The following is a 19,499-nucleotide window of genomic DNA, read 5'->3' on the forward strand; positions in this document are numbered from 1 at the left end:
TTGAGAAAACTGAGTGAGACGGTGAGGTTGCAAAAAGCAGTTGACTGCGGGTTGTCAATTTTAAAGCTAGAGAGACAGAAAAGGCAACAGAACAAAAGAAAATGTGTGTAAGAGAGAAAGAGAACGAGAAAGAGTGTGTTAGAGAGAGGACATGGTCTCCAAGCTTTCAGAGCAGGAACTCACTCACTCTTTGGTTAAGTGCACTCCACCTTTCAGGCCGCTGTCAAACACTCCTTTGCCTCGGCCCCCTGCCAGGATCTGAGCCTTCAGAACGATTTCTTTAGCATCTGAGAAGAAACACGAGACAGATGGAGAGAGCAGTTATAGACGGGAAGGGAAACACAAGCTCCCAAGCGCCGGGAAAATGGTCACGGAGAGGAAAGGGCACCGCTGGCACATGCTAGTGGTCCGAAAAGGTGAAGCTTCGCCTTGGAAAAAATGTGCGAACTTCGGGGGAACCTGTGGAAGCTTTAAAAAAAAAAATAGTACTGCACCAGGAGTTTTAAAGAAAGCAGTTACTGATCAGAATGTCATGAGTTTAAATCCCAGAGTTTGTTCCCGAGCCTCCATCAGTGAAAGTAAAAACTCGAACACCTTTCCCTTTTAACAACATGGACCGTTGTTAAAATCGCTCTACAGAATAGAATTTAACCCCCAGTCACTGAAATTTCAGTGGTGTGTGTTGCGTTTAAAAAAAACAAAAAACAAAAAACATATATAATTTTTTTAGTTTTTTTTTTTCTATACCCGAGTAGAATACTTTTTTTTTTTAGATTTTTTTAACCATGGCAACCAGGCTGTTACTTTCCAACACACAATTTGTTTCTTTTCAGTAAATAAATAAATACTAGAGGTTGGAGGTAACTGAGTGTGTGTACTTTGTTATTTTACCTAAGGACATATTTCATGCATCTGTACTTGATGGTGGCGTGTAGTGTTTGAAGCGAATTTCGAGAACTGCCGACTATTACGCGTAACTGCGCGACTTGCCCTACCTTCGAGACGTGCCTTATACCTTAAAATCTGAAATTAGAAGTGGAGCTGGTTGAAAAACTGCACGTTAACAATCAGGAGAGAGAGAGAGAGATTTTTACTCCGAAAAAGATTACTGTTGTTACTCAAGTAAATGTGAAGGTAAGCACTTTTACTCAGGCACAAATGTAAATGAAGGACTTCTACTTTTACTTGAGCAGTATTTGCTTTAGGGTTTCTCTACTTTTACTCAAGTACAGGAAAAAAATTATAATCTTTATAAGCTTTGAAGTCTACTTCAAATCAACTTGTTCCCTTGAAGAAAACCTTTCCTGAGAATCTTATTGTTTTTTTCCAGAAAGTCCCCGCCCCCAGTCGCAGAGCACCGAACAGTCTGATGATTTATGTGACTGTTAAGTAAATTATATGAAACTCTGCATGTGACAATCCATTTAAACTTCTACACACACTAAAAACAAGCTGCGTATTTTTATTAAAAAAATTTGTAACAGATACAGTCATGTGTAAAAGTTAGTGCCCCAGATGCAAGTTGCCCTCTTAAATCCTGTAGAAGCAGTAAGGAGTTACTTAGTATTGACTGCATGTTTTTTTTTCTTGCTTTTTCTTTTTTGTTTAATGAAAAATGACACGGTGAGTTATATGATGTTGTTCAGCTGAGGTTGTATTGGCCTCATACTAAGACCTGCTATGATCAGACAATTTGACACAAACAAACAAAAACAAATAAAATGCGATTTTAAAATAAGGGGCACAAACTTTTACAAATGACTTTTGCACCATAAGGGAATGACTATTTATGATACAAACTTGTATAATAAGCTGTAAACTGTAAGCTGTAAATTACTTGTGGAATAATTCCAGCTAGAACTGTGAATTTGTAACAGTGTTGCACAAATCCTTTGATGTTGTTACATTAATCTGACCACACCCTGAGCATGACATTTCTAAGGAACGAAACTAAACTTTGTGCTCGCGCATTTAAATAAAACGAAAACCTGGAACTGCGATTGACTGTGACGCATCAGTCTGTTGGCCTGTACTTGGGTGTTCTTTATTAATACTGCTCATTTGCTTTGATGGCTATCTAGGACTATTTCAGCACGAGCATCTAGACAAATTACATAAATTAAGATGGACCCGGAGCAAAAATATAGAACCGCAGCTTCTCTATTATTACCTTCTCTCTATTACGGACCTCTAGGTTTAGCTGCTTGGAGTCGACATGGATGTTGTCACAGCTACGCAGCCTGATGCACGTATAGCAACATGAAGAGCTAAGTTTAAAGGTTGCCTAGCATTTGTCATGCCTACAGCTTCTTTTCAATACCCATCTGTTTGTATCTGATTTAAAAAAAAAACAAAAAAAAAAAACAGGACTTCGGACCTCAAGTTCATTTCGTGCTCTTTCCCCGAGACGAAATCAATTTAAATACAGAGCCGAAACACAACAAGGTCTCCTGAAAGGTCGGTAAAGTCTCCCGCCCCTAACAAAAGAAATCACTGACATTTTCTTCTGTTAACAAATCACGACTTTCTCTCTCTCTCTTGTTCACCTCCTACGCTTTCTTAAGGACACAAAATGGATGCGTTCCTACATCTCGGCTCGCATAAGTAATTGGGATAACACAGAAATCCCCGGGCAAACCATTTCCAATTAATGAGCTCAAATTATTTTGAAGCTTATTTACAGATGACAGCAGTGAGCTCGCCTGTGTTTCATAATGCCTGGGTGTTTTGTTGTCCTGCCTTGTCTGTCCATGAGCAGACGGAGAAAGCGAGAGACAAAAGATGAAAGGACAGTAGGGATAGATAGACGTGAGAGAAATAGCTGATCAGGCAAAAATGGAACAGGAAGCTTTGATAAGGTATGAGTAGAGCAAGAGCTCAGTAATGCAGTTCAGTAGCCCTAGAACTCAGTTGCATTCTGGCTGGACGTTCACACGTTCTTAGCATCAATGTTGTTCTCCACTTAAGCAAGTTTGTGTCCAAAGTAGCCTCAGCTTCCTGCCCTTATCTGACAGGCGTAAATCTCTATGTGGTCTTTTGCTGCTGAATCTTCAAGTATTGGGTTTTTGTGAGATGCTTTTCTGTCCATCATAGATGTAGAGCAGTTGTTATTTGATTTGCCGTAAAAACAAAGCGTTCCCGACCATCGTTGTATTCTTGATTTTCTTTCAATTTCACTCCTTTTCCAAACCCACAGTTTCAGCGTCTGGAGCTTTGAATGAGCTGTCCCCTGAACGTTCTTTCAGGAAGTACATTTACCTGGCCAATCAAAACACAGGGACCAGTCATGCTCGGGACATTCGAGAGAATCGAGCATCTCCCACCGACGTTTCAGACGAACAAAATAAAGTGAAAAAGCACATGTAAGATAATTAATGCAAAATCAAAAAGTTGAAAAAGAGCTGAAGAAGGCTAGGCCGGTCTTACTGTGACTGTTAAAGGACTAACCTAGCCCTTCTCAAGAATTTAAGATCACTAGGTATCGTTTAGCTGCTACAGGCAAGCCAGGCGTTTTGGTCTTTTTTGTTGTTGTTGTTGTTTTGTTTTTTTTACTGCAGCTTGAGCCAAAGGAAGGTCTCTTGGTATATGAGGTCACAATATGTGTTGCCTTCATGCAACTACTTCTGGTGCATATTATTTGCTTTTTGTCTACATAAATAAGATTCAAAAGTTAAAATCTAAATTGTAATACGTGTCTGGAACCAACAATCCTGCCACAGTTGAGGTCGATGAGATCATCTTACTTCCCCATACAGACGTGAACATTTACTCAAGCGCTTGACTTAATGTTCTACATTCTTTACATCCACCACCACGATTCTCTAATTATATCTTTTCCTAGAACGTGCAGGGGTTATGTTTCTAATAAAGTGGACACAGTTAACGTCTAACATGCCCAAACCATGGGTCGTCTGATGCCAAAAATAAACCGCCCCTTGTGCGTCCGATGTACAGTACTGGATTGATGTTACTTGAAAATGAAAAAGATGCAGCGATCAAAGCTGTAACAATTCAACAAGTGTTGTGGCATTTAAACAAGCTGGATATTATTTCTATTATTATCTTTGAAGGCTCGGAAAAGGAAACTTCTTTCGTGCGCAGTGTTCATTAGACATGACAGCCTGGTGATTAACTGATGAAGTGTGACCGTCATTAAACTTTCATTCGATTATGAGTGTCATTTAACTTTTCGCATGTTTAAAAAAGCTGTATCGGTGTAGTCATGATGATTCTCTCAAAACAAAATACTACTTGAATACTTTCTTTTTTGTGTGTGTTATAGTTTAAATACACGAATCAGGAGATTCTAAATGGTTTCAGGGGTACTGATCAGAATCGTCACAAATCTTGTACTTAAGCACAAATACTACCCAAGTGTAAGTAGAAGTTTACATGTAAAGTTTACACTCAATTTACATGTGTATTTGAGTAAAAGTACAAAAGTACTCACCTTCAAATTTACCTAAAGTCGAAAGTATAGTATTATCTCTCTCTCCGTCTCTCTCTCACTTTCCTATTAATGAGATAGATGGAAGATCCTATTCATCTCCCCTTCATATGTTTTCGAAGAAAAAGTTCTTAAATGAAAGTCAAGTCACACAGTTACTTTTACTAGTCAACAGGTGGTGAAAATCCCACTTCAAATACCTCACACACCACTAAAATTTTGACTTGATTTTGCTTTGACATCGCGGTTTCGCATACTCTCCCCTAGCTGGTCAAAACTTGTTTGCTGATTAATGTGTTGGAAATCTTAATTTTATGGTAATAAATAACAATTTAACGAAATATTATCTGCATTTATATTGTTTTCTATGGGAAAAAGTTGGTATACAAAATTTCGACTTTCACAAATTCATGGATTAAATTTGTATGGCACGGGTCCAGAATGCAGTTAAGTAGAAGCACATATATTTGCTGTAGTACATAATAGAGTAAAATTAATATGTATTCTATAATACTTATAATAAGTATAATAATTAATATAGTTGTAAGCAACATTGAGCAGGCCCAAGCACCCTGCGCCATCCCCACCCGGGCACACCGCACAACTTGTTTGCCCTTTGAGCATGTTAAGATCTACAAAAAGCCAGCGCCGCTCGGTGTCAGCTTGGACGCTTATTATTTGAGTGTGTACGCTCGTTCATGTGTGCGTGAATGAGAGATGTGTGTTCGAATGATGTTTCTAATGTGTACGTGTGTACAATAGGCCACAGATGCTGGGAAAAAAAGCATCACACTATGAAGTCCCTCAATGTGATGTCACTGAACGTGTCACTGTATATAATGTTGCTTAAAATAATGCCACACAGAAGGTCATTAACCACTTTTCAGCGTAGATTTAAGGCATCGTTTGAGATATCAAAAATCCCTCTACAATTTTGCGTCCTTAATGTCTTTAGATCACATCGGCCCGGTTTGGTGATGATCGTATAAATTCCCTAGAAGGAGTATATAAAAATCCATCGGGGACGTTTTTGGCAAACGACCCAAAAAAAACGGCCTCCTGTTGAGTTGAGCCCAGGACTTGCGAAAGTTGTTCGGCTCAATGAGCTCTAAATGTGTCCCGAGTTTCGTGTGCCTATGTGCAAGTGTGTATGAGGTATCCAGCAAAATCTCATGTGGGGGCCACTGAGGAGCCCAGAGCCAAGCGACTCTTAGGCACCTTAATGGCAGCAGGTTCCAACCTGTCTGCCAATTTTCATGAGTTTTTGAGCATGTTAAGACCCCAAAAAGCCCAAAAGGGTGGGAAAAAATTATCCTTAGGAAAACAAGAGGGTCCCTATAGTGTTTGGGCCCTAATAAGCTTCTTCTTCTTCTGCCTAAAGCAGAAGAACTAAGCAAAGCTCTTAAGTCCTTAACTGCTCCAGGAGCATTATATTATCTCTGATGGCATTATACAACAACCCAGAAGTACAAAAACACTTAAAAATACAAGGCTCCAAAGTAGCACGTAAGAAATGCTCCGAATCACAGGACATGCGCATCCACATTGTATGTGTAAAGCAGTCTCCAACAAACTCAACGTGGCATTTAAGAAATGCCTGGCCTCGTCCATATGCTCCGCTCCTGGCAGTTCCTCCAAATGTCACCGTCTAATTGGTTTGTGGTCCTCTCGTCCAATTCGTTATTAAAACGGCCTCATCACAGCAGATCGGGGGAGCGTGGGAAAGTAGAAACTTGCAGGCAGGCTTAATTAAAACCGCTCCTCAGGTAAGTGTTACACTTTATAGCTTTTCAGAACAATCGAATGAATTGATGTGTCCGTTTATGACGATCGTTACGATCTTAGATTCCATGCGAGTACGCGATGACGCCACAAGGCACAGACGGAGTAAAATCTCATATACTTCAGCAGATATAATGTATAATGAAACACAACAGGATATTAATATGTCAGCTTTTCAGAATGAACAAGCGGGGTAAAAAAAAAAAAAAAAAAAAAACGGAGCTGTCACTCAAATTTAACTACTCCATAGACCTATTCTTTTTAAACATATTATATTTATAATTCCGCATCGTTATGATCAATAATCGCAGAACGATGTGGAAGAACACAAATTTCATTTTGCCAGGCGAAGTCAGTTTCTATTGTCATGCCAATCCATCTTCGTATTAACAATGGGAAGAATTACCGAGGCTTCAGGATTGCGACGCGAAACACAAAAGACACGTCGCTCAATAGGCACGGCTGCGTACGGCACGAAGAGGATAAAAGTCTGGAAGCCTATCTGCGCACAAAACCAGTTTAAGTAGGATTAACCCAGAGAGATGCTAAAGGAAGGAGGGACGCATGAGTAAATCAGTGGGTGGTTAGACGGGTGACTGCATGAGAGGATTGATGACAGATCGACATGCGGGTGGTTGGACGGATAAATGGAGGACAGATAGGAAAATCAGTGGATGAAGGTACAGATGGATGTTAAGGTAAAAAAAGTTGTACAAGATAGTATAGTAGTTGGAGAGATAATTTGGTAACTAAATCAATACTGATCGACAGATGGATTGATGGCTGGACACATAGGAAAAATGGATGGATGGATGGATGGATGGATGGATGGAAGGAATAAAAAAAAATAGTAGACTTGCACATGACCGGGAGAAGTGAGTGACACAATGACTAACCAAATGGAATAAACTGATAAAGGGATGGATAGCGGAGCGGCTGTTTGAGAAACAATGAAAGTGTAAATGGTCGGATGGACCATTAATAGATGGATGAGGAGGTGGATGTGTGGTTTGGTGAGTGGATGAAAAGATGGTGGAATGGTGAATGAAAAAAACAGATAAATGAGTGGATTGGTGGATAGATAGATAATAAATGATACGATAGATGACTGAATGGATGAACAGAGGACAGGTGTAAGAATCAGTCAGTGACATGATGGGATGGATGGATGTCCAATGATGAATGGCTGGATATACCACTGACAAACAGGTGGAGGGATAAACGGAATGATTGGAAGACTGATGAAATAATACATGACCGACAGAAAGCAAGTAGATAAATGGGCAGCTAAATGGGATAAACAGATGGATGGATGGACTGATAAAACTTGGAAAAGATATAATGGGACGGATGATTTGGTAAATAGTTGAATGATGGGTGGATAAATGGATGTGTGGAATGAACAGAATAGAAGGTGAACAGAACAGAAAGAATGGTGATTGGTGGTTATGAAAAATAGATTGGCGGGTGGAGAAATGGATGTGTGGAACTGTTGGAATATTGATGGACGTATGCTGGACGTTGATGGAGAAGTGAGCAGTGTTTAAGGACGGCTAAACGGATAAATGGGGACAGTAGATTGATAAATGGTTGTAGCGGAATGATCAATAGATGATTGATGGACAGTGTGAGTGGTTGGATAGATGATGGATAGATGGACAGATAGGTAGTGAATGGATGGACGGTTGGATGCATGGATGGGATGGAAAGGATGAGTGATGGACAGGTAAATGATGGAGGAAGTGGAAAAAAACAGATGTACAAGTCGATACAGGGATGGATGGATGGATGGATGGATGGATATAGAGATATGTGTATGAGTGGGTGATTAGAAGGTAGCAATTGGTGGATGAACAGATCGAGGGATAGAGTTGTGGATGAATGGATGGACGGATGGATAGACCAGTGATTAGAAGAATGGATGGATACAAGGACGCATAAGCAGTGATGAATGCAGGGTAAAACATTCAGAGCAGCACATCACTGCGTAGTAAACAAGCATCAGGCTTTGATATTTGTGATATTTCAAAATGCCCTCCGGAGTGTAAAGAGATGTGTGTGTGTGTGTGTGTGTGTGTGTGTGTGCTGCCGTGTGGAGTGTTGTTGTTAAAAAGCCTTGTTTGTTCTGTTCGGCTGGATGCTGAGGTGTGTGCGGGGCAGCGGTGTGAAATCTCGGAGAGCGGAGCTCTTGAACCCTGCTGCTTTTCATTTTGATCACCAGTCTACCCGCACATGTGTGTGTGTGTGTGTGTACGCGTGGGTGTATGTGTAATTTGCTGGTGGATGACAGGAAACAGACAGCGGTTAGAGTGTGAGCGTCTGACCCGTCTGATCCCCAGAGCTCACTGGCTGCACTGTGTACAACAGAGCAGGAAACAAGACCAAGAGAGTCTAATGATGCTGTTCAGCTGGACACACGCGCACACACACACACACACACACACACAGGGCTTGATAAATAGGACCCGCATGCTGTATAAGTGTGTGTGTACGTGTGTGTGGGGTCTCTTCACTTAAACTGTTGCTGTGGCGCTGACAGCTGAGGTCTTGTTAGACCTGTCCACCTGCTCGCTGTAACAATCTCCAGCAAAGTGTCATTGTCCGTGACAAACGTGCTTTTAAAGACCCAAGCTGTTCCAGAGAGCGCGCTCGTGCGCCGGGTGTTAAAAACGGGGAAATACGAGGAGAAGAAAACAAAAGGTATTGAAAATAATCATAATAACACAAAAGGGCTCTGTTAGGATGAGAGGTAAAACTATTCTTCCAGCACAGCAACAAGGAAGCCAATGTGAGGAATTTTAATAGGCTATGACGATTAGTTTTTCCCCCCCAACATTGTACTGAATTTTATCTTCACTGTATCGAGGGCAGAAAAACTCTGTGTGCTGCCCTTGACATGTAACATGTGAAAATGGCTTGGAGTGGCGACTAGACAGTACGGGAGATGTGACGATAACTCCCAGAAGTTCCTGTAACGTGCAAGTGGTGTAGTGGTCGGTATGAGGTCGTGCATCGTCGGGGAAAAACAAAACGTTTCTGGTAATCAAACAAGGCACGTCGAAGGGAAGGGCCAATAAATGAGGAGTTCCTGGGAGGCCGGTGTTTCAGAAGTGAAGCTGGCAGTCCTGATCATGGAGAAAATTTGTCAATCAAATCAAAAGTCCTTGTGTATCGTGATAATATTGTATCGGTTGTTCCCTAGCGATTTCCATCCCTACCAATTTGTAAAAGTTATTTATTTACTTTTATAATATTTTTTTAAAAACTATTTACTGTCATATTCTGCTGCTAATTATCGTCTTAATGACTAAGTTTAAACACGATTAAACCCCTAGTAACCGAGATTAAAATCAGTCATGCTGGATCAGGCTCCTTTTCTCCCGATTTGACCCCTGACCCCGGATCAGCTCATCCGCCGCGATACCGCTAATGAGTCCCGCGGGCTTACAGGTACTCAAAAGCTTAATAAAATCTCTGCGCTCCTGTATCGTCTCTTCAAGTCGGCGGAGGATGAAGGCCAAGCGGAGCTATCACAGGGATTACCGGCTCTCTCCTCCGCTTACGCGCGCTATCTCAGTCGTACGTTATCTCTGACAGCTCGGCTCGAAGAGGAAGAAGGAAAAAAAAAAACTCTATATTAAGCAATTCGGTACACCTCCATTTGTCTTGCGCTGCGTCTCCAGCCTTCTTTCTCCCCTCCTCGCTCTTTTTTCATTCTCTCAGCTGGCAGAGAGAACGCCGAACCTGGCAGGAAATCACATCTCTCTGGACGAGGCCTGAAAAATGGCTTCAGGTACGTGTGTGCGCGGCGTTCGCCTCAAATCTGGGAGCTCACGCTGGGCCATGTGTGTGTGAGCAGGAGGTCATGTAGGGGGAAGTAAAAAAAAAAAAAGAAAAAAAAAAAAAAGAGAGAGGAATCCCAAAGCAGAACATCTAAAGCATTGATCTAAGACTGTCGAACTTTTTGCACTGCAATCATAATCTGATTTTTTTAATTTAATTTTCCCGTAAGAGAAGCGAGAAAAAATTCTGTGTCAACGCGGTAAATTAACTCTGCATCGTTATCCGTTAGCTTACATTTTGTAGACTTTATGTTCCACCACGTTGGACGTCGAGCAACATGGAAAGACGTTTTCACGGCCCATTTTTCCGCACACAGTCGGCCTGTTTCAGTACAGGAAGAGAACAAAAACCACGTCTGTGTTCATTAAAGAGCACGGAGTATCATCCGGTACTCACAGACTCTCGGCGAGCTTCTGTTGCCAAGTGATCAGAAGTGATGTTGACGTGCAACACAGGATGCATTTAGGGCTTAAAAAGCATCAGCGGAAAAGAGAAGAGGAAATACGGCGAATGCCATCTGCGGGAAGAGCGCGGCCGTGAGACTGGAACAAATTAGACAATGAGGAGATTTGTCACATAGGAATGGGTGGTACTGTATGATAAAAAAAAAATATATATATATATAAAATCTATTATTTTGGCCAACATGTGATATGTCGGATAATTGTTTAATCGTTATTATCGTCGTTCACGCTGTTAAACAGAAATGTCAGAGTCCGTTTTTGCCATCTCTAAAGATCAAGAAGGCGGAAAGAAAGAAATGGAATCTCAGAGACCGAAACCTTTCACATAACTTATTAGCGAGCATGGCTAGGAAGGATAGCCAAGCTTACAACTGGGTTGTCAAGGTTACCATGCTGTATACACGCCCACTGTTTGTGCAACGGTATAAGGTCATATATTTACCTACGATGCTGATTGCTTGCTCTCCTGATTGCCAGAAATATTGAGAAATATTTTTACAAGACTTAAAAGGCTGTGTGTATATTATATTATGTTCAGTCTTTCAAATAAAGTACTTCTAAGTTTAAATAACTTATTATTTTATTATTATATCATCAATCTCCTAAACCAGGGGTCGGCAATGTGCGACTCCGGAGGCGCATGTGACTCTTTCACCCCTTTGCTGTGGCTACTAGCGGCTTTGTAAAATAAATAATGAGTATTTAATTTAAATTATTTTTTTTTCTTTTAGTTCGTTAGTTTTTTTTTTCTTAAATGTAATTCTAAATGTAAAAATTATGGTGATCTTGTAACATTAAAATAAAACGTGTTTAAATCTTTATCGCTTAAAATATGCATCACAACCGCAGATGTGTGACACCCGCCAGCGCACGATTTATTGAACATTTTATTAAAGTTTTAATATTTCCTCCTTTTAGATGTCAAAAGGGTTTTGTGGCTCCGGGTGTTTTCTCTTCTGTGGGAAACGGGTCCAAATGGATCTTTAAGTGTTTAAGGTTGCCGACCCCTGTCCTAAACAACAGGTGTGTTTTAGCGCACTTTATACCGATTAAAGTAAAAAAAATAGCTTACAATAGCTTAGTTCAGATACAAGATCTGGATGGTGCCCTCTCGTGGTGTAAATGTTAATAAACATGCATGCAAGCTACAGAAAAACAAGTCCAAAACAAACCTTTTTGGTTTAAATTTTTTTTAACAATTGATCAATAACATCCCTAATATAATATATAATAAAGTTTTCTAAAGATAAAAAACCTGACATTTTTAAAATGTATTCATTTAATTGCCTAAAGAAATGATCAACCACTGAAAAAAAGATATTTAAATTTTTATTAAAAAAGAAAGGCTTTTTTATTTTAAAAAAATTAAAAACTCTCAAATCCAATTTTTACTTGTTATTTTTTTAAAACGAAAAAATAAATCAATCAATACCTGAAGCGTGCAGTAGAGCACATAACCACGGCCTCGACATTACATCATCTTATCAGCCCTGAAATCACAATGCTGACTGTTTTTAATATACACGAGATTAGACAACAAATCAAGGGTCTGATACCGGCGCACCAGCCAAAGACGATTACACAAAGATAATTAACGTGATTAAAAATCAATTAGCGACAAAACTACACAACGCCTGGGGAAGTTTGCTCTAAAGTCTAATTCGTGTGTTTAAAAATAGTAGAAATGTTTTTTTTCGAATCCTTGAAAACTTCTTAAATGACTTTTTGGATCGTCGAGGGCCGTCTCCTGATGCGGACTAGTGGTGGAACGTGGTATTACAACATGCAAGTACTCGTGAATTTAACAACACAAAAACACACGATACACAAACACTAGTAAATCGGATTCTCCATGGGGAGCCCAGACTGATTCCTCGTTCCTGGGGTTTTGTTTTTCAGAGTAAACATCTGAACCGAGAAGAAGATTAAACTGACTCCGGCCTGGAAAAAAAGGCGAGGTTAATCAAAGAGAAAAAAAAAAGTCTGGGTCTCAAACATCATTACAACACCCTTATATTGTAGGCAAGAACATGCTGTACACTTTAAGAGCAGGTGTGTGTGTGTGTGTGTGTGTGTGTGTGTGTGTGTGTGTGTGTGTGTGTGTGTGTGCGGGCACGTGTGTGACTGCTTCATTCCTGCCCCTGAAACGCTTTTTTCAAGCTGTCAGTCTGCATGTCCGTGTCAATCAACATCCTGCACACACACACCTTTGACTTGTACTCAAGCACAAGGAGAAAAAAGCAGCTTGTGTAGAGTGTATTGTATACTGAACACAGTAAAAGGCAAGGAGGAAAAAAATGAAAAAAAGATAACAAGACTCTTATTCTTTATCTAACAGATGCTATGTGAAAAGGTTTTAATGGGATAAACAAATCATAAAAGGAAAGGTAGAAACACACAGTCACACACAGAGACAGTGCTAATATTAGCTTGTCTAACTGGACAAGGCTTTTCAAGGTTTACTATTAAAGATATATATATATTTTTTTTCTTTTCTGCTTCTCTCAAAATTTTTAAACATGTACAAGCAATCGTAAGTGAGGACCCCCTTACATCCTGTAGAAAGTGAATAGATTAAACACACACACACAAATGACAAGTGCTTACACCCTCCCCTCCCTCACATCAACGCCTCCCATCCACCCATATTAAAACAAAAAAACAAAAGTGTCAATAAATAAAGAAATGTAAATCCAGACGCCATCGTTTCCCCAAAGTGTCGAGAAAAAAAATATTTATATACATCTTCGGAAAAAAAGTTCTCTCTCGAGCATCGTCAAATCTTTCATCTCCTAAACGAGACGATGTAAAACAACAGATGTTACATTAACAGAGCTCCATTACAACTCGACAAGAGTCATTTCAGCCACAGTGATTTAACTAGTCGCTCGGGAACTAACCCGTGACTAAAAAGGAGTGTGTACCGGGGTTTTGTCAGACTTCGCTGCACAATTTCAACATCTCACGTTCTACATTTCGTTCTGCCGACGGTCACGGTGCACTCAATTTACGCACACACACACACACACACACACACAGGATCTGAAATGAATTTGGTGGGAGGGGAAGAAGAAGAAGAAAAAAATAATAATAACAACAACACTGCATTTTTCGTACAAATTTAGCGCTCAATGGAGCGTAGAATGGCTCTAATAAAACAAGCAATTTGGAGCGTGCATTAGTGAAGTAATGGCATCGCAGCCCCGTGCCCAAGCAGCAAAGGGATACGGAGGCGCGGCGAGCCATAATGCATCGTGGGTAATGCCAATCCGGAGGAGCCGTCAGGAAGGCCAAATTACATTTTGATTTGTGAGCGGTGCGAAACGCAGCTTGTGTTCCCTCCGCCAATGGATTTGCAGAATCATTTGAAAGCCTCCGCTATTGTTCCACCATGGAGGCACAAATCACCAGGCCAATTACAGTTCTTTATGATTCATAAAGAGAGATTTTTTTATTATGTGCTTGGCGAGTGTGTCATTTTATGAGGTTGCATTCCGTTAGGATTTCAAAAGGCCTCTATACGATTATTTAGGGGAACAGAACAGGCTTGTGCGTCAGGGAAAAAAAAATCCAGGAAATAAACTAGAAAAACTATTTAATTTTTTTTTTTTTTTAAATCACAAAAAAAAAAAAAAGTGCTTCAGCAAGACCCCCTAAGGTCATGAGAACAGCATCAGGGCTCCTTGGTGTTGGATGTGGAAATGTAATGGAGACATGGACACCTTTCATCTTCCTTTAGCCTTCAGTGGTTCGATGGTGGAAGTGGAGGCTGTGGTTTAACAAGTGTTCGATTAAAATGGTCCGAGATTGGCGTGTTTGGGGAGGGGGGGTTGGGTGTGTGACCTCAAATCAATATCATGATTAATTTTATGAGCAATTTACCTCGACTATGATTAATGAACGATTTTTTTTCAATTTTTTTTCTCTCATAGCTCCCTGACAAAGTTTGTACTGTAACTATACAGCATTCAACTATTGGAGCCAGGATTTCTTTCATATCGCGGATTGAACAAGGAGGAGTCATGTGACTACACATTTGGTAAGTTTTTACGGAGACAGTACATTGTAAAAAATAAATGTTTACATACAATAAAATAAATAATTGACACGAGTAAGATTACGCCGTCACCGTGGCTTAGTGGTCAGCACTGTCGCCTTGGACCTCCAGGGTCCGGGTTCAATTCCTAAACAGGTTCAATTCTTATCTCCATGTGCGTGGAGTTTGCATGTTCTCCCCGTGCTTGGTGGGTTTCCTTCGGGTACTCCAGTTTTCTCCCACAGTCCAAAAACAAGCAGATTAGTAGTGAACTGGCATTTCCCAATTGCTTATAGAGTGTGCATGTGTGTGTGTCCTGCGATGGATTGGCACCCCGTCCAGGGTCCAGGGTGCCTCATGCCCCAAGTCTCCTGGGATAGGCTCCAGGCTCTCCATTTTGATTTCCGATTAGTTTTTGATTAATTAGCCAGTTCAAAGGCCATTTTCAGCCTCATGAAACCGTTCAGACTTGTCGGGCAATATGTCAAAATCCAATTTTCAACGTGTCCTGAATGGAATCGGTTTGCTTTCATGTCTTCAGTTGTTGTGAGTCCTTGCTCTAAAGGAACAAGAAGACGCAAAACATTACAATAAAATGAAATGCTTCGCTTGACGTTTTTTGGTTTGTTTATTTGTTTTTTGCATTAATTTGTTATTCATCCCTTGTCTCTGTGAGACCAAAAATGGTAAAGGAACTAGAGTGGAACATAATCATAGAGGCAATCATCAATCAGCTTTACACGGCAAACAGGCACGCACAGCAAAAAATCCCCAAACACTTCAAAAGTCTTTTATCTTGCATTAGAGTAATAGGTATCAGCACAGACTATCAAAGCTCGTCCCCGCAATGAACAAGAGGACATGACAAACAAACAGGCCACGGAGCATAACGTATACACCAACATAAAAACAAGAATAACTGGCAAAATAAAAAAAAAAAAAAAAAGATGTCGAGGCAGGTCATTTGTGCCAATCTGTTCAACACGATTGTTTTAGAATCTTAGCGTCTTAGAGCTCGTCACGCTTGGTCGCAGAGGCTCGGGGCGAGAAAAGAGAGGGAGAGCGCGAGGCAGATGGTTCGGACATGGTACGTTCAGAAAAAGACATATGGTCCACAACAGCTCACGTCGAGAAGAAGCCTGAAGCAAGAGGCAAGGGAGCAGAGCAGGGTTGTTTTGAGCATCTCCAAGGAACAGGGTTACTGACTCCGCAGCCAATCCTCGACACCGGCAGCACTATGAAAATCTCGGAAGGGAGCTGACGAATTGCGACACAAATGGGCCAAGCTCACTTAATCTCAAAACCATGTGATCATGCAAGAGACCAAGCCAGATAATTGTGCAACCTTTTTAACTACAGGACTCATTTAGCTTGAGTGACTTACGGAAGTGCAGTGGAGGCGTCACTTAAATTATATCCTCATGCTCAGTGTTAGGTGTAACGCATTACAGAGTAACACGTACGTTAGAGTACTTGGATTACTTTTTTGATGTATCGAGTAATCTGGGAGCAGATTCGGGAATGGTCTTGGGAGCAGATCTAACGCATTAGGTCCGCCATTTAAGTCCTCAGTTATTTAGTTACTTTTTAAAAAGTGTAATCCGTTATTCAGACAATTTATGTAATCCGTGAGCCAAACAGCAGTCATTCCCAATCCGTTATTGTGTGTGAGTGAGTGTGAAAGTCGTCCTACAAGCCCCGCCCCTAAAAACCCGCCCGCCTCTGTTATTCCTGCTGTTATACCCCTATCTCACCTATGCGGTTTGACTATGCGAGGACCGACGCGCAGAAAGATTTAAACCTAATCACAGCGCCAAAACTCACGGTGAATCATCACGGACCGTACTTACGGGAAAGGAAAAATTCATTTGACCACCTTGTTACTGCTTGACCAGGAAGAGGAGCCAAATCTAACTGTGTTTAAGGCTGAAAAAGAACATGGTACAACATCTTTTAACACGTGGGTGCTGACTTTGTAGAGAAGCATCTTTTTTTTTTTATCTTAAACAGGAAGTCAGTGGATGGAGTGTGTAATGTGGTAGACTGAACAGAAACCATGCAGCTGCATTCTTGACAAGTTTTGAGAGATTTGCCAGGAAAGAATCTTTAGATAACAAGGGGTTGGAGAAGCGCCTAAGCGGCCTCCACAGTAAGACCTGGGCAGCTGCACCTGGGATTTAAATTTTAATCAAAATCTTTATCCGCACCCATCCCAAAAATGTCCCCAAAATGTTACCAACTCGACCATCTCCAAATTTATTCAGACGCATCCCTAAATCTGCTCTTAAGACTGTCCTTATTTTTGCTAAGACGGAAGTCCTTAAATGTGCATGAAAATCCCCAAAACAGTTTTCAAGACCTTCCCTAATTTTGCTGAAGACCATCCTTATGACAGTCTCCCTAATTCTGCTCCCATGACTGTCCCCAAATCTGCTCAAGACCCTCCCCAAGACCATCCCCAAATCTGCTCCCAAGACCATCCCTAAATATGCTTCTAAGACCTTCCCCTAAATATGCTTCTAAGACCTTCCCCTAAATATGCTTCTAAGACCTTCCCCTAAATACGCTTCTAAGACCTTCCCCTAAACCCGCTTTCAAGACCTTCCCCTAAACCCGCTTCCAAGACCTTTCCTAAATACGCTTCCAAAATCTATTTTCACTCTCAAGACCTTACTTTCAATACGCTTCCAAGACCTTCCTTAAATATGCTTCCAAGATCTATTTCTACTGCCAAGAGAATTCCCAAATCAGCTCCCAAGACCATTCCAAAATCTGCTTCCAAGAATGGCCCCAAATCTGTCCCACTACTCTCCCCTGTCTCCAAATCCGCTCCCAAGACCAACCCCACAACTGTTCCCAAATCTGTGCCTAAACACTTCCGCAAGACCATGCCCAATATTTCCCAGACTGTTCTCAGCCTAATCTTGACTTATGATGTGGGAAACATCCCTGATCTCTGAAAGAATCAGCACTTTAGAGCAGAAGTCTGAAGCTGAAATTTGAGTCTTGAGTTGCAATTTGTCAAGATAATCATCCTCAGTTTAACCCAGAACACATCAGTCATTAGATTGAATTTTACAGAGGAACATCATTTGAGCTGGTAACTGTAGAAAGTTACAGAATCTAATCTCTTTTAAGAAAAAAAAGAATGAGTGATAAAATGAACAGTCTGACAACACATTATTACTCAAACCCCTTAAACAAAGGTTCTTTTGGGGGGAAAGCAGCAGGATCATGCTTGTCAATTACAGATCACAATTTCTAAGGCAACATGAACAAGCGAGTTAAAAAATAAATAAATAAAAGGTCTGGAGAGTGTACTTCCTTTCAGAAGAAAATCAAGACAGGTCTGAGTCATGCGAAACTCCGCCACTCCGCTAATAAGCACACAGGAGATTTGAGAGCGGCGAACGAAGCGGCACTGTTTACTCTGAATATTCATTAATAAATTTATACGGTTTTGCCTTGTGGTAAAGGATGACTGTAGGACTTCTGTCTTTCTCAGGGCCGTAATCTAAAGCAGGAGGAGCAGCTGCCTCTCAACGTGTTGTCAATAAACAAGGAGAGGGAGATACGGGAGAGATGGAATGAAGGGGGGAAACATAAAAAAATCAAAAAGCTTAAAGAGATCAAAGTTGAGGACATTCAAATAGCAAACAATGATAGCAATCATCTAAACTTATCAGATAGACAAACTTCAAAAAAATTCACCTGGGTGTTTGTTACAACACCTCGTATCTACACAGCATCGTCAGATCAATATGCCACCGATTTTCCTATTTTTAAAAGAAATCTTTGAACGTGATCAAAAGTGGGAGACGACGAAAAACACCAAAATAAAGGCTGAATAAGGCACGGTTAAATATTTTCCCGTCGTCGCCTCGGGGTTTAGCATCCATCCTCGGTGGACACAGACTTTCCTCACGAAATCCAGACAGACTGATCTGGAACATTCTAAGAGGTAAATCCATCACCATGCAGCCAGCAGACACACGTGTCAACCCGGCCAGCGGCATGAGCTGGAGGCCAAAATAATGGCACCCGCTGATTGGCTGGAGAAAGCACGAGCATGGCTTAGACGGCGGCGCCGAGGAAAACACGAATTTGTCTTCATTAGACACTTTCTCAAAAAAAGATGGCAGGGGCACGGCCGGGGTTACAATCCATCTTACATTACATGGGAATGTTTTATTATAGAAACTAGTGCGCATGTGTGCATGTGTGTGTGAGAGAAACACAAAATGTTTTCGGTGCAAAAACATCATCTCATTTGTACGAAGTATTGCTATAAAAATAAACTAAAAACTAAAAACTTAATTAAAACATTAAAAAAATGATGACGCTGAGTCACAACTGCCATATTGTCAGGATGTCTTCTCTTTCATTAACCACTTCATCTTCCAATCACACACACACACACACACACTGGCCATGTTTTTTGTAAGCGCCGGAAGTGCCGACGCTGCATAATATCAAACCTGTGACTGATGAAGGCGGCATGAGGTTTGCCTCTTTGACAGTTAGGTCACTTTACACCATGGAGACGCTGTTTAAAAGTCAAAACCAATGGTCTTTAGACTCGGCCTCATTAGCATCCTGTCAGCAAATCAAACTTCAATTCACCGAGCTGGTTCCGGTGTCTTTCAGGATGCAAACTTTTAGATCCTGATAGTTCTTTGTTCTACTTTTCTTCTTCTTTTTTTTTTTTTTTTATAGTATTTCCCCCCAATTTTTTTTAACTAAAAGTTTCTTTCCTTAGGAACAGTATGCCCTCAGAAAAAAAAAAAAAAAAGAGCGTCACCTTGTCCAATAAATGTTCCACTATATTTTTTAACCTCTCCATACGGTGCGGATTTAAACTCCCTAAAGTTGCAACCGCAATAAATCATAGCCTACTAAAGCATCTTCGCTGTGTGTCTGAAAGCGC

General features: G+C 40.8%; 1 protein-coding gene across 1 annotated transcript in view; it reads right to left on the reverse strand.

Moving 5' to 3' along the window:
- suclg2 (succinate-CoA ligase GDP-forming subunit beta) overlaps nt 1-19,499 on the reverse strand; it is a 109,835-nt gene that overhangs the window by 64,036 nt on the left and 26,300 nt on the right. The window contains exon 3 of the mRNA XM_053484228.1: nt 188-287. Within this exon, the coding sequence (XP_053340203.1) occupies nt 188-287 (100 nt within the window). The remainder of the gene's footprint in view (nt 1-187; nt 288-19,499) is intronic.

The sequence above is a fragment of the Clarias gariepinus genome, chromosome 23, assembly GCF_024256425.1.
Source record: "Clarias gariepinus isolate MV-2021 ecotype Netherlands chromosome 23, CGAR_prim_01v2, whole genome shotgun sequence".
NCBI lineage: Eukaryota > Metazoa > Chordata > Actinopteri > Siluriformes > Clariidae > Clarias > Clarias gariepinus.